This window comes from Podarcis muralis, chromosome 18, assembly GCF_964188315.1.
Source record: "Podarcis muralis chromosome 18, rPodMur119.hap1.1, whole genome shotgun sequence".
NCBI classification, from domain to species: Eukaryota; Metazoa; Chordata; class Lepidosauria; order Squamata; family Lacertidae; genus Podarcis; species Podarcis muralis.
In genome coordinates this window covers 1,103,793-1,117,498 of record NC_135672.1, presented here as the reverse complement: position 1 = coordinate 1,117,498, position 13,706 = coordinate 1,103,793, and the positions used below count along the sequence as shown (strand labels likewise).

At 51.8% G+C, this 13,706-nt stretch overlaps 1 protein-coding gene across 1 annotated transcript; it reads right to left on the bottom strand.

Moving 5' to 3' along the window:
* Positions 1–192: 192 nt before the first annotated feature.
* Positions 193–10,309, bottom strand: B3GNT3 (UDP-GlcNAc:betaGal beta-1,3-N-acetylglucosaminyltransferase 3). Its single transcript, XM_077921747.1, has 2 exons — positions 10,208–10,309; positions 193–2,810 (listed from the first exon to the last, which is right to left on the bottom strand). The coding sequence occupies exon 2, from the start codon at positions 2,802–2,804 to the stop codon at positions 1,659–1,661; it is 1,146 nt and encodes a 381-aa protein (XP_077777873.1). The 5' UTR covers positions 2,805–2,810; positions 10,208–10,309; the 3' UTR covers positions 193–1,658.
* Between the last annotated feature and the right edge of the window lie 3,397 nt (positions 10,310–13,706).

Sequence of the window (13,706 nt, the reverse complement as noted above, 5' to 3'; positions counted from 1 at the left end):
TTAAAGATATTGCAGTCTTTTTGTTCCAGGGTGAGCAGGTGGATGTGGCCCTCCAAATCTCACCAGGCGGCCCTCAGAATGATCCCCAGCCCCCCCTCCACCTCCACCCCCCTTTTCCTCCTAATGTCTCAACAAAGAAACTGAATTGTAATAATGTTACATGGGGGGAATACGAAAGAGAGACATTACACACACTTTTGTAAATCAATATTTAATAATAATAATTTAATAATAATAATAATAATAATAATAAAAGAATGTTCCCCAGGCCACGCCCCTCTCCCTGGGCCACGCCCCTTCTCCATGGCCACACCTCTCTCCAGGGAAGTGAGGGGCGGGTCGTCCATCTGGGAAAGGAGCCCATCTGGGAGAAGGAAAAGCCTGACCCTAAACTTGCACTGCCTTGTGGGATATTTTGGGAGAATAAATGTGTAAACCCTGCAGAAATCTGGAGAGGAGTCCCTAAGGCAGTTGGATGGTGCCTTGTCTGCCTCCTTCCGGCAAATCCTGCAGCCCAGCTGGTGCCCAACATCTTGCTCTGATTTCCCTTTTTACCCCATCAGTGAGGCCAAGGGGGGAGGTCTCATTGTCTGGGCCATGGGTAGGCAAACTAAGGCCCGGGGGTCGGATCCGGCCCAATCATAGCTGTCAACCTTCCCTTTTTTTGCTGAAAATTCCCTTATTCCAGCGCCGTTTCCCACTGCATCCGGCTGCTATCCCGGATTGTTAGAGATCCCATAGACTGTCCCCAGGACAGGTGAGGCTGCTGATCCCTTATTTTCGAAGCTGAAAGTGAAAGCTATGGGCCCAATCTCCTTCTCAATCCGGCCCACGGACGGTCCAGGAATCAGCGTGTTTTTACAGGAGTAGAATGTGTCCTTTTATTTAAAATGCATCTCTGGGTTATTTGTGGGGCATAGGAATTCGTTCATTTCCCCCCAAAAAATATAGTTCGGCCCCCTGCTGAAAAAGCTTGCTGACCCCTGGTCTTGCTGACTCCTGTGCCCTGGTCCAACACACTAACCACTGCACCACCACTCCCTTTCTTCATTTGCTGACATGGGAACGAAATATCACCCACACCACCCCAGTGCCACCTCCCCAAGCAGGAACTCCAGGCTGCCCTTTGCCCAACCCAAACCACAGCTGCCTCTTTTCCACAAGGAGGACAGAATCATAGAACCTTGGAGTTGGAAGATAAAGGAGTTTTGGGGTTCCTGGGCGCAGCACGTCCTACCAGGAAGACCCCACAGGAGTGTTGCATTGTGGGTCAGGATTATCAAAGCTGCTACAATTTCAAGGTTCAATTCTTTATTGCCATCCCTTTTGCAAAGGCTTTCCCCTTTGAAGAAGTCAAACCAGTCCAATAGAAGCCAGCTGCACCCGAGCCAGCTGCTCGGCTTACACTGAAGGGCTAAGGGCGAAGAATAAATTACCCCAACAAGCCCCACCCCACCCATAGCTGCCGCAGCACCTCAAATACAGAGACACACACCTTCCCTGCGGTTCTCTGTCCAGGGGGAAATCCCTCAAGGAAACATTGCCCTCTGCTGCAGGAGACGAGTTCGAGAGAGGAGCAAATCCTGCAAGGAAAGGGCACCCTCCATCGCAGTTTCCCCCATTCACACACACATCCAAAATCCCCCCCCCCCCCAGCCTCAGAGGTTTCGGAAAACGACTTTCTTCCCGCAGACCAAGCCTGGTTGGTGGATGGCATCCCACATCACCAGCATCTCGTAAGGAACGAATCGGTGCACCAGGAGCAGCTCCTTGTAATAGCAGGGGTCGAAGGACTCGAGCTTGGACGAGGGCACGCGCACCCCCACCGTGCGGATGCCCATGTGCGAGGCGGGCGCCAGACCCGCCCTCTCCAAGCACATGCCCAGGTAGACGTCGTCGATGGGGAACAGCTCAATGCCCAGGGACTTTTGGTAGATGGTCCGCGAGGTGAAGCCGGACATGAGGACCCCTCCGCCGCCGCAATAGGGCGGGTACGACTTGGAGGTGGTCACCTGCTCGGGGACGTAATACTTGCTCCACTTCTCGCGGATGGGGCCCACATTGGTGATCAGCTGCCCCACAAAGAGATGCTCATCTCCCGCACCCGGGATGCCGAGAAGGTAGCGCACCATGTTGTCCGTGTTGGCGAAGACGTCATCGTCCCCGTTGAAGACGAACCGCACGCCGGGGCAGCGAGCCTCCATCCAGGCGTGGAAGAGGACCTGCTTGAGCGTCAGGTTGAAGAAGCTGTCCTGGAAGGCCCACTGCAGGATGTCCCCGTGCTCCTCCGTCTCCAGCCGCAGCAGCCGGCCAAGCTTGCGGGCGTCGCGGGCATTCCCCGGGACCCCCGCCAGGAAGACCCTGCGGATGTGGACGCCCTCAAAGGTCCGCTCGCGGCCCCAGGTCTTGCGGATGATCTCCCGGCGCTCGTAGTTCCCCGGAGAGGACTTGATGGCCAGCAGGAGGAAGACCTCGTGCGAGGACTCGGGGCGCCCGCATTTCTCTGGCAAGTCCAGGAGCAGCGGGAACACCTTGCAGTGCTTGTAGCGCAAAAAGTCCTGGATGTGGCCCGGCAGCTCGGCAAAGCCAGGGACGCTGGCCACGGAGACGTTCTCGCGGCACTCGGCAGCGGGGCTGCGCCAGGGCTGGGTGGCGGCAGCAGGCGTGGATGGACTTGGGGTGGCAGCTCTGGGCTCCGTCGAGACAGCAGGGTCCTCGTCCGTCTGGAGGAGAAAGCAGAGCCCCATGAAGCCCACCACACCCAAGACGGCAGCTTCCACCTTGTAGGACCAACGTCGCGACATTTCCACCTGGGAGAGAAGGGAAGAACAGAGGGGGTGAGAGGCACACGAGGGATTCCTGGGTTGCAGGGGTTGGGCTGGATGACCCTTGGGGTCCCTTCCAACCCTACAGCTCAGGGAATGAGGTAGATTCTCTCTCACACACATACGCTCACCGAGGACTGATCCAGGCGGGAACCAGGAGTAAATCACACCATGCAAATAGGAGTGGACTCTTTTCTGTTGGCAAGCTCTCCTGGGGGGGACGGCAGACCCACAGTACCTCCCAGCGTCTCCCAGTGGGCACCTCTCTGGAATGGCATGTCCCTTCACTCCCGAGTGCCCCTCTGCAACACTTCTCATACGAAAAGTCCACACCAGTCTTTCGGCATCACGCAGCAAGAAGATAGAGACATCCGAAGATCTAAACTACGTTTTATTCACAATATATACAGAGAATCCATAATCACGTCTGTGCCTTCCAAACTCTGGCAGAAAACCAGAAAGCACACAGCAAAACGAAAGTACAGTCCAATAACACTCTCCGACGGAAGAGATAAGACCGTCTTCCATTCCCACACTCTTCTCGGACATCTCATGTGATTCACACTAACCAGCATCAGTTACGTAAAATCCTAACATTTTCTAGCAAAAACAGGATCTGCACAGGCTGTCAAGCCTAGTGAGCACAGCAACTATTCCCCAGTAGTTCTTACCCCCAGGAAGCAAAACAAAAAAATTCCTTCCAGTAGCACCTTAAAGACCAACTAAGTTAGTTCTTGGTATGAGCTTTCGTGTGCATGCACACTTCTTCAGATACACTGAAACAGAAGTTGCCAGATCCTTCTATATAGTGAGAAGGTGGGGAGGGGTATTACTCAGAAGGGTGGTGGGAATGGGTGATTGGCAGATAGCTGTGATGAGCCTGTTGACGACTCTTAACGACTGCAGTAGGTCTTACAGGAAAAAGCAAGGGGTGAGAAGGTGAAAAATGGCTTTGTTATGTATAATGAGATAAGAATCCAATGTCTTTGTTCAGGCCAGGTCTCTCCGTGGTTTTAAGTTTGGTAATGAGTTCCAATTCAGCAGCTTCTCTTTCCAGTCTATTTCTGAAATTCCTTTGTAGTAAAACAGCTACTTTGAGATCTTGTATAGAATGTCCTGGGAGATTGAAGTATTCTCCTACTGGTTTCTCTGTCTTGTGATTCTTGATGTCAGATTTATGTCCGTTTATTCTTTGGTGTAAGGTTTGGCCTGTTTGTCCAATATAGAGAGCTGAAGGACACTGTTGGCATTTGATGGCATACACAGGAAGCAGTTGCAGAGACTGAAGCTCCCGGCCTCCCCATAGCCACCTAAATCTCCCCCTCTCCAGGGTTTTCCCCAAGCATTTGGAGACTGCACCTACGTGCAGCCAACCTTTCCTCCTTTTCATACCTCTTCTGGTTCTGGGGGACAAAGGGGGGACAGGAGCTTGCCACCACAGAAGGAGGAGACCCTCCCTCCTCTCCTGCCTCTCTGCCCCCAACTCTCTCCGCTCACTAAGCTGTGTTACCTCTTCTGCTTCCCGCACCACGCTCCTCCTCCTCATCTTCTCCTTCCAGCCATTCATCATCATCCCACCTCCAACCCCTTGCCTCTGAGCCCTCTTCATATGGGGGTCCCCCGCCGATTCCTCCCGCCTCAGTCCCCTCCTCTTCAGGACTTTCCCCAAGCAATCTGAGGCTACACCTGGGTGCAGCCAACCACGCTCTTCATACCTCTTCTGGTTCTGGCAGACCAGCAGGGAGGGGAGTTGGTCACAACAGGAGGGGGATGTGGAGGTAGCGCTCCGCTTGTGCTGAGGCAAACCTCGCACCCGGCATGCAACAGTGTGCCAAGGAGCCTAGCGCCCACGCTCCCTGGCTAGAAGACAGGGGTTTCCCCCTGGCCGTTTGTGCTCTCACTGATTTGGTTACTAGACATAACGCTTGGCTGGAGCATGACCGGGGACACATTTTAGGGAAACACCTGCTGACACGTGTATTTGCTAATGCTGGAAACGTGCTTAGATGGAAATACGTCATGTTCAGAGTGGTTTCACTACTGTTTCCAGTTGCTGACTTCTGCTAATAAAAGGAGTCTCTACGGAGCTTCTGCACAGCTCACCTGCATCGTCGTCCTCGTTATTCCTACAGGGGGAGATACCCGTGACTCTTCCCCAGCCAGACTCCTCCCTGCCTCTTGGCCTCCTTCCTCTCCAGAAACCTCTTCTGCCTCTGGTTCTGGACTGCTCTCTGCCACAGACTCTCCCCGCTCACTAAGCCCTGCTGCCTCTTCAGCTTCCTCCACCTCCTCCTCCCATTCTTCTCCCTCATCTTCGTCCCACCACCAAACCCCTGGCTGTGAGCCTCCTCCTCTGCGCCCAACCAGCCCATGACAGCAGGACCATCCAAATGTCCTTATGGCTGCCTGCCTGCGCTTCGCCTTAGGGACTCGGACGCTATGGGGTGCCAAGCCCCAGCAGCCTTCCTCACGGCCAATGCTCAGGGATGATGAATACCAGCCAAAGATCCTAGTCCTCATGTTTTCCATAAAAAGGGTGACCAGAGGGGAACTGCACCTGAGGATCAGATTAAGTTGACAGTCTTTCCTTGGACTTTGCTATTTTAACTCATGTGCAACTACTCCTTCCACATCCTTATTTTACTGTTCTGCTTTTCCTCTTAATTTTTGCCTGTTGTTGCAATCATCCTCTCTGTTTTATATACATTATAAAAAGAAAATTGTAATACTAAACTTTACCCCGAAGGGTGTGTGTGTGTGTGTGTGTTCAGCAAGACGCGGAAGAGGACAGGCTCCTCACTCCTGATGGAACCCATCCCACTTCTGGAAGAGTAACATTCGAAACTGGCACTAGGGTCATCCTAGCCCCAGGGCAGTTTCCACACAGTGGGGAGGAAATGCTGGGGAGGGGGAAAGAGGAGGAGGAAGCAGCTTCTCGGTGGCCTGGGGCAACCAGGGCTGCGTCCAGAGGGAAGACTCGAGCGCCTTGGTTGGACGCCTCATCAACCATGCAGCTGATCCTAGCAAATAATAACGAGGATAAGAATAATAATTGTCTTATTTGTACCCTGCCCAACTGACTGCGTTGCCCCAGCCACTCTGGGTGGCTTCCAGCATATACAAAATAATAATAATAATAATAATAATAATAATAATAATAATAATACATCAAGCATTAACAAACCTCCCCCATTCAGGGCTGCCTTCGGAGAGCCTCGTGCTCCGCTTCCCACTCTGCACGTGAACAAAGGTGTTCTTGTGCAACTGGAGAAGTCCATCAAGGAAGGATGAGAAGCCGCAAGCAAATAAGTTGGCTTCCCTGAACTGCAGAGGGCAGAGGAGACTCTGGCCCTTCGGGGCACGAAAGAGGCAGACTGCGGAGAGGACTCCTGTCCCTCTAATTTAAATCCTTTCATTATTTCTACCCAGTCCATCTGGCTGGGTTGCCCCAGCCGCTCTCGATTTGAGATGCCTCCATGAAATGGCTAGAGCAGGAGGTGCTCTCGGCAGCAGCCCTCAGAGGGGGGGGGGGGGCACACGAGGGACCGGGGTTGAGTGGGCAGAGCACTTGCTTGGCACTGTAGCAGGAAACCCCCCCCCCCAATCATTCGGTTTGTACAAACTTCACACACGCTACATACACCACGCTTCTGTTATAAATTCATAGAAAAATCAACCATACATCGGATTTGCACTGTTCCACTTTTATTTGACTCCATGAAGGAAGGACTACAAAATGGGGAAGGTTTGATACAGGGCAGCCATAATCCCTTGAGCATACCAGCACATCCACAGGAGCCCTGCCCAGTTGCTATGCCAACCCTGATGGTCTCAGACAGAAGACCATCAACAACACAAGGGACTGCATACACGAGTGGATTCAACACCAAGAACAGTGATTGGATTCCCCCTCAGGGGGCAGGAAACTGCAAACTCCCCTCTGTCACCTGGAAAGTACTCATGGGGAGGGGGAAAGGGGGAACCAGCCAGGTGACAGGACACTCAGGTTACCACCACCACCCCTCCCTCAACCCCTCCTTTCTGTGATGTATGCATGATGTTTCTGGGGGGTGGTCTTGATCTACAGGGTGGCAATTTCAAAAGTCTTTATAAGGCCTTGCACACCATTTTTCTGGGTCCTTTCCTCTCTCCTGCAAATGAGGGGAGCACCCTGTTGCAACAGTTCAATAAAGGCCAAACCTACAGGCTGCTGATTTGCTCCAATTTACTCTGGTTGGTGTCTTTACTTTTTGTCCAAGGGAGCCCTCGGATTTTTCCGGTAACAGTGTGTCGAAAGGTCTCAAGCTCAATCCCAACTGGCAGCTTCTCCAGGTGCTTTTTAAAAAATTGTTTAATAAAGTTCTATAGCACCCTTCAACCAAAGATCATGGGGCAGATCACAACATAAAAATACACAAAATACTAGGATATTAATCTGCCAAAGGCCTGGGAGAAGAGGAACATATTTACCAGGCACCATGGGGAGAATATTCCACAAATGGGGAGCCACTGCAGAAAAGGCCCTGTTCTCATACTGCCACCCTCCAGACCTGTCTTGGAGGAGGCGCACAAAGACTGCCCTCGGAGAATGATCTCAGGGTCCAGGACAGTTTATATGGGGAAAGGCAGTCCAGTATTGCTGTCTTGAACAAATGCCAGTATACTGGAAGAAGCAAAGATCACCCGTGTCAAAGCAATAATTCTTCAACATCAACTTTGTTGGACTGGTCATGTTGTCCAGATGCCTGATTATCATCTTCCAAAGCAAGTACTCTATTCTGAACTTAAAAATGGAAAGCGTAATGCTGGTGGTCAACAAAAGAGGTTAAAAGATGCTCTCAAGGCAAATCTAACTGGGAAAAACTGGCCTGTGAGCACTCCAGTTGAAGAACAGCCTTTACCAAAGGTGTTGTGGGCTTAGAAGACACTCGAACTCAGGACAAGAGGGAGAAACATTCTAAGAGGAAGAAACACTTAGCAAATTCGCACAGTGATCAACTCCCGCCCAGAAACCAATGTCCCCACCCGTGGAAGGACGTGTGGATCCAAAACTGGCCTCTACAGTCACTTACGGATGCACTTTAAAAACCGTGTTTATGGAAGACAATCTTACTCGGCTACAAGGGATTGTCGAAGAAGAAGACGAAGATGATGCTGTCCTGAGCTGTTTAAGGTGTTATAGATCAAAAGCAGCACTTTGAATTGGGCAGCTCCTAATGTCAAGAGAAAATAATGGCAACGTATCTGCAAAGACCTTCCCCAGCCACTCTGGGCAGCTCCCAACAGAATATTAAAAGCACAATAAACCGTCAGACCCCTAAACAGGGTTGCCTTTAGATGTCTTCTAAAAGTCAAATAGTTGTTCATTTCCTTGACATCTGATGGGAGGGCGTTCCACAGGGCAGGCGCCACTACCAAGAAGGCCCTTTGCCTGGTCCCCTGCAACTTCACTTCTTGCAATGAGGATTGCAAGAAGAACCTCGGAGGTGGACCTCAGTGTCTGGACTGAACGATGGGGGTGGAGACACTCCTTCAGGTATACTGGGCCGAGGACGTTTAGGGCTGTACAGGTTAGCACCAACACTTTGAATTGTACTCAGAAACGTACTGGGAGCCAATGCAGGTCTTTCAGGACCGGTGTAATATGGTCCTGGCAGCCACTCCCAGTCACCAGTCTAGCTGCCACATTTTGGATTAGATGTAGTTTCCGTGTCACCTTCAAAGGTAGCCCCACGGAGATCTCATTGCAGTAGTCCAGAGCATGCACCTCTCTGGCAAGACAGTCCGCGGGCAGAGAGGGTCTCCGCCTGTGTACCAGATGGAGCTGGTAAACAGCTGCCCTGGACACAGAATTGACCTGCGCCTCCATGGACAGCTGTGAGCCCAAAATGACTCCCAGGCTGTGCACCTGGTCCTTCAGGGGCACAGTTGCCCCATTCAGGACCAGGAAATCCCCCACCCCTGCCCACCCCCTGTCCCCCCAAACAGTACTTCTGACTTGTCAGGATCCAACCTCAATCTGTTTGCCGCACTCCATCCCCCAACTGCCTATAGGCACTCACACAGGGGTCCCTCCCAACTCTATGAGCCTAACTCACAAAGAAAGTACAATAATGCTGTAATACTGATTACAACACCATTCTTTGTAGCCCTGAACTGTGCATTGATGGAGGGGGGGAGCTGGAGCAGGAGACTCTTGCTCTCGGGGTCAGGGGTTTGAGCCCCACCTTGGCCGCTGTAGGGGGTTGGTCTAGATGACACTTAGGGTCCCTTCCAACTCTACAATTAAATTTAAAAACAGCAACACCATCACTGCGGGCTTGTCCTTTTGCACCTGGAGGGCTTCTCCTTCTCTTCATCTAGGCAAGCTCTGGACTGTAAACACCCTGCCTGACTCTCCAAGGCACAAGAGACAGCAAAGGTTTAAGTCTCTTGAGAGCCAGTGTGGTGTAGTGGTTAAGAGCAGTAGACTCGTAATCTGGGGAACCGGGTTCGTGTTTCCGCTCCTCCACCTGCAGCTGCTGGGTGACCTTGGGCCAGTCACACTTCTGTGAAGCCTCTCAGCCCCACTTACCCCACAGAGTGTTTGTTGTGGGGCAGGAAGGGAAAGGAGAATGTCAGCCGCTTTGAGACTCCTTCGGGTAGTGATAAAGCAGGATATCAAATCCAAACCCCTCTTCTTCCCTTAGTTTTCTTTTCTCTGACCTGCGGTTATAATTACAGTGGTACCTCAGGTTACATACGCTTCAGGTTACAGACTCCGCTAACCCAGAAATAGTGCTTCAGGTTAAGAACTTTGCTTCAGGATGAGAACAGAAATCGTGCTCTGGCGGTGTGGCGGCTGCAGGAGGTTCCATTAGCTAAAGTGGTGCTTCAGGTTAAGAACAGTTTCAGGTTAAGTACGGACCTCCAGAATGAATTAAGTACTTAACCCGAGGTACCATTGTATTCCTAGATCCTCTTCCTCCTTGGCCTCTCTCTCTGTGTGTGTTGTGGCAACAAGTCCCGCAGAGCCCCTGGTGCCAAGCGCTTGTTATCTCCCTGTTTGCTTTCTCCAAGCCACAGGCTCCAATGAAAGGAGTCCATCTCTGGCAATATCTCCCAGCAAACAATCTGCACAGCCAGCCCAGAGACGAAGTGCAAAGGCAGCAAGGAACAAATTCCCAAAATGCAAAAAGAAAAGAAACTTTAAAAATCCTTTCAAGATGGTGAAATGGAGTCATAGAACTGGAGGGTTGGAAGGGACCCCGAGGGTCATCCAGTCCAACCCCCTGCTATGCAGGAAGCACAGGAATCGCTGGCAGGTGCCCCCCCACCTCTGCTTAGCAACCTCCCAACAGTTTCCTTCATGGGAGTCCACTCTGCCATCGAAGGACTCTTACCCTCAGAAACTTATTCCTGATGAGAAGCCAGAATCTCCTTCCCCACCCTTTGGATCCTGCCCTCTGCCAGTTGCATCTTCGACTTGAGCAGTTCTTTGGTCTGTTTCGGAGAAAGGAACTCCCTGCACCCCGCGGCACTTGGCCTCTGCTTGCACCTGAAGCCACTGCTTCCGCTCTTGCTTCCCTTTCTAGCTATTTTGGGGTCTGTTTTGCAACCTCCGACAATTTCCGGAAGGCATTAATAACTCAGTTTCCTGCAATGACTTTGCTAAGGCACAAACTGACTCCAGACCAGTTGGGAAATGCTCTCTTTGATATATTTATCTCAGGGTGCTTCACTCATCAAAACACAGGGAGCCGCGTCATTTACCAGTCAGGGGGGGTTGTGGACTAGATGACCCTGCAGTGGCTTTCCGGCAGATTTCAGGATTGAACCTGAGGACTTCTGCAGGAGCCAAGTTTCTAGACCTCATGCTTTTGGAAAAAAGGATGGGTTTGAATGGAACGCCAGAAGTTGCTTTGCACTGAGGCCTAATGAGCAACTCTCCCCAGTAGGTCTTGCCCCAATGAGGCAGTTGCAGACCCTCCAGGGTCCCAGTTTCCCAGGGCAGTTCCGGAACTAAAAATGCTGCCCCAGTTTCCCTCTTGACCCCAGAATGTCCCGCTTTCCCTTTTTCTCCATGTCTCAGAGAACAATGAAAAGTGGTCTGCATGTAGGTGCAAAAACAGAGCCCTGTTTATCCAGAAAATAAAATCCCTGCACCAAATGAAGGAAACAATGAAGCTGGCAGACAGAGCCCTGCCTATAATTTTGAAGGCAACGGTCACCACTCTGCTTCAAAGTCTTTCATTTGTAATGCTGCCACAGCCAGCCATTTCTTGAAAACGCAGAGAGTGTCTCTTCCTTAGAACTGATTGACAGTGGCACAGACTCCCATGAGAAGTGGTGGACTCTCCTTTCTTGGGAGGTTGGGTGGCCCTCTGTCTGGGATGCTTCAGCTGAGATTGAGCCTTGCAGGGGGTTGGGCTGGATGACCCTCAGGGTCCCTTCCAACTCCACATTTCTATGATTCTCCCTGCTAACAATTCCTGCCTTGCAGGGGGTTGGATGAGATGATCCTCAGAGTTCCTTCCAACTCTGCACTTCTATGATTCAATACGCCTGTCTTCTCAGGGGCTGGAGATCCCTAAGAGCTGAGGAATCCAGATCGACTGTCCCTGGACCTGGAGGTTCCAAAAGAAGAGCTGGATTGCTAGATCAGACCCAAAAACGGCCCATCTGTCCGGCATCCTGTTCTCACAGAAGCCCTCAAGCAGGATTCCAGCAAAAGTGCCCTCTCCCCTCCTGAGGATGCCAGGCACGGGGATTCAGGAGCACACATTGCCTCTGACTGTGGAGCACAGCCACCCTGGCTAGGAGCCATCGATAGCCCTCTCCTCCTCCATGGATTTGGCCAATCCTCTTTGAAAGCCATGTTAAGTTGGTGGCCACTCCTGTGGCAGGGAGTTCCACAGCTTAACTTTGAGCACCTGTGAGAGCAGGAGCTGGCCTGATCCCATCAGGTGGTTCTTCTGTCACTGGTGGAATGTTGCAGGGCTGCAACCAAACCCGAGGCAGCGTCAAAAAGGGGACCCCTCCCTCATCGGGCAGACCCCACCTCAAGTCACATTCCAAGCACACCGCCCCACGGCATTCGCTTCTGCATTGCACACAAAACTGGCCCCAAGAGAAATCCAGCCCAGGACATTCTGCTAGCTCAGAATGCAGCTGAGCTGGTTTCTTTGCGGGTGGAAATTGCCACCAGCCTCTTTGGACTCAATCCAAGGTGGCCAAAAATGAGGAGAGGTCCACCCAGGGCAGTGCTGTGTGGTGAGGAGGTCAGCCGTTTCACACAGAATCATCAAAATGGAAGGGGTCCCTGAGGGTCATCTAGCCCAACCCCCTGCAATGCAGGAATCTATCACCCAACGTGGGACTCAAACCCATGACCCTGAGATTCCAGTTGTATAGTTCTGATAATCTAGCTGTGATTACTTGTTGTGAACAGTTTCTCAAAGTCAGGCTGAGAGTCATCGCCCAATGAGCACTGAGCAGGGAGATTGGGACCCTGGTCCCTCGCTGGTCCAGCACTCTAACCACTGCGCCACCGCTGCCTCCACAAATCTCAGCTAGATAGGAACCAGGGCAGGGGGTTGGGCTGGATGACCCCTGGGGTCCCTTCCACCTCTACTGTTCCACGAATGGTCTAGCTCAGCAGAAGGCAGCTTTGGCTACATCAACCTGTCCTGTTTCAATCTTTTTGGGAGCCAAATTCAGGGTGACCTCTACTCAGAGTAGACTCACCAAAACCAGAGCAAGCTCAGTAAGCCACGCTAGCTGATTTGGGCAGGTTCTGCTCCAAGTGAGATGCCACCTCCGGAGGAAGTAGTAGCTTATTTTATTTTGCAAACAGGACCAAAAAACAATTTCCAGAGGAAAAAGGAATAAATCTGTCCTCTGGGGAGGTTGCCTAATCTCATCGCGGAGCCCCGGCTGGTTCTGCCACCCAGACAGTCCCCGGGAGACAACAGTTTCTTAACGGGGACCAGAAATGCCTGTTGGGCGAGTCGCTCTTTTGCAAGAGGTCCCAGGGCACAACAGGCAGCATAATTTGGCAAAATCTGCCCCAAGTTAAGAGTGAGTCACCAGAGGCAGCCTGGGGAGCAGGGCTGAGCTTGGGTGCTGGATCTCCAGTGAACTTGGAGATCTCACGGGACCCGGAATCCAGGGGTCGGGGGGACCCCAAGTGTAGCAGGAGCCAAAAAGGGGGCGAAGCAGCTCACCTAGCCCAGCACCCTGTCCTCCCAGTGGCTAAATGTCCCCAAGGACTGGGGAATGGAGATAGACTGCTTCTGGACCTGGAGGTTCTACAAGAGTACAAGGACCCGGCTGGATCAGGGAAATGGCCCACCTAGTCCAGCATTCTGTTCTCACAGCAGCCGACCTATTGCCACTTTTGGGAAACCCCATAAGCAGGATTTGAGTGCTAGAGGCAACTCTCCCCTCCTGGTTTCCAGGAGCACTGATACCTCGGACTCCGGAGGGCAGAGGAGCATGAAAAACAAAAAACACCAATGCTATTCTGTTGCAAAAAACACCAATGCTAGGCTGTTGCAGCTTATAAATTTGATTTATTCACATATTTAGGCCTGGATTTAGATGGAGAGAGTGCAAACCTGACATCCTGGTCGTCTCATGAGGGGTTTGTTCCCCACTAGAGACCAAAGAACTTGAACCCATGTCTTCAAGTGACAAGAAAGGAGCAGCTCTCCATGGTTTTAGTCTAAGCTGGAGATGCCCTCAAGGGCTTGAGCTCAGGTACCTGCATGCGGAGTGAATGTTCTGCTGAGCTACAGTCCTCCCTAGAAATGAAGGAAGAGTCTAGTCCTCTTGGTTCCCAAGAAAAGGATGGCATAAGTAGGAACACTGGATGCTGCTGAGTCTTCCAGCTCAGCCGGC

What these genes read in the sequence shown, in the direction of transcription:
- B3GNT3 (XM_077921747.1), bottom strand. Translation starts at nt 2,804, where the DNA reads ATGTCGCGACGTTGGTCCTACAAGGTGGAAGCTGCCGTCTTGGGTGTG.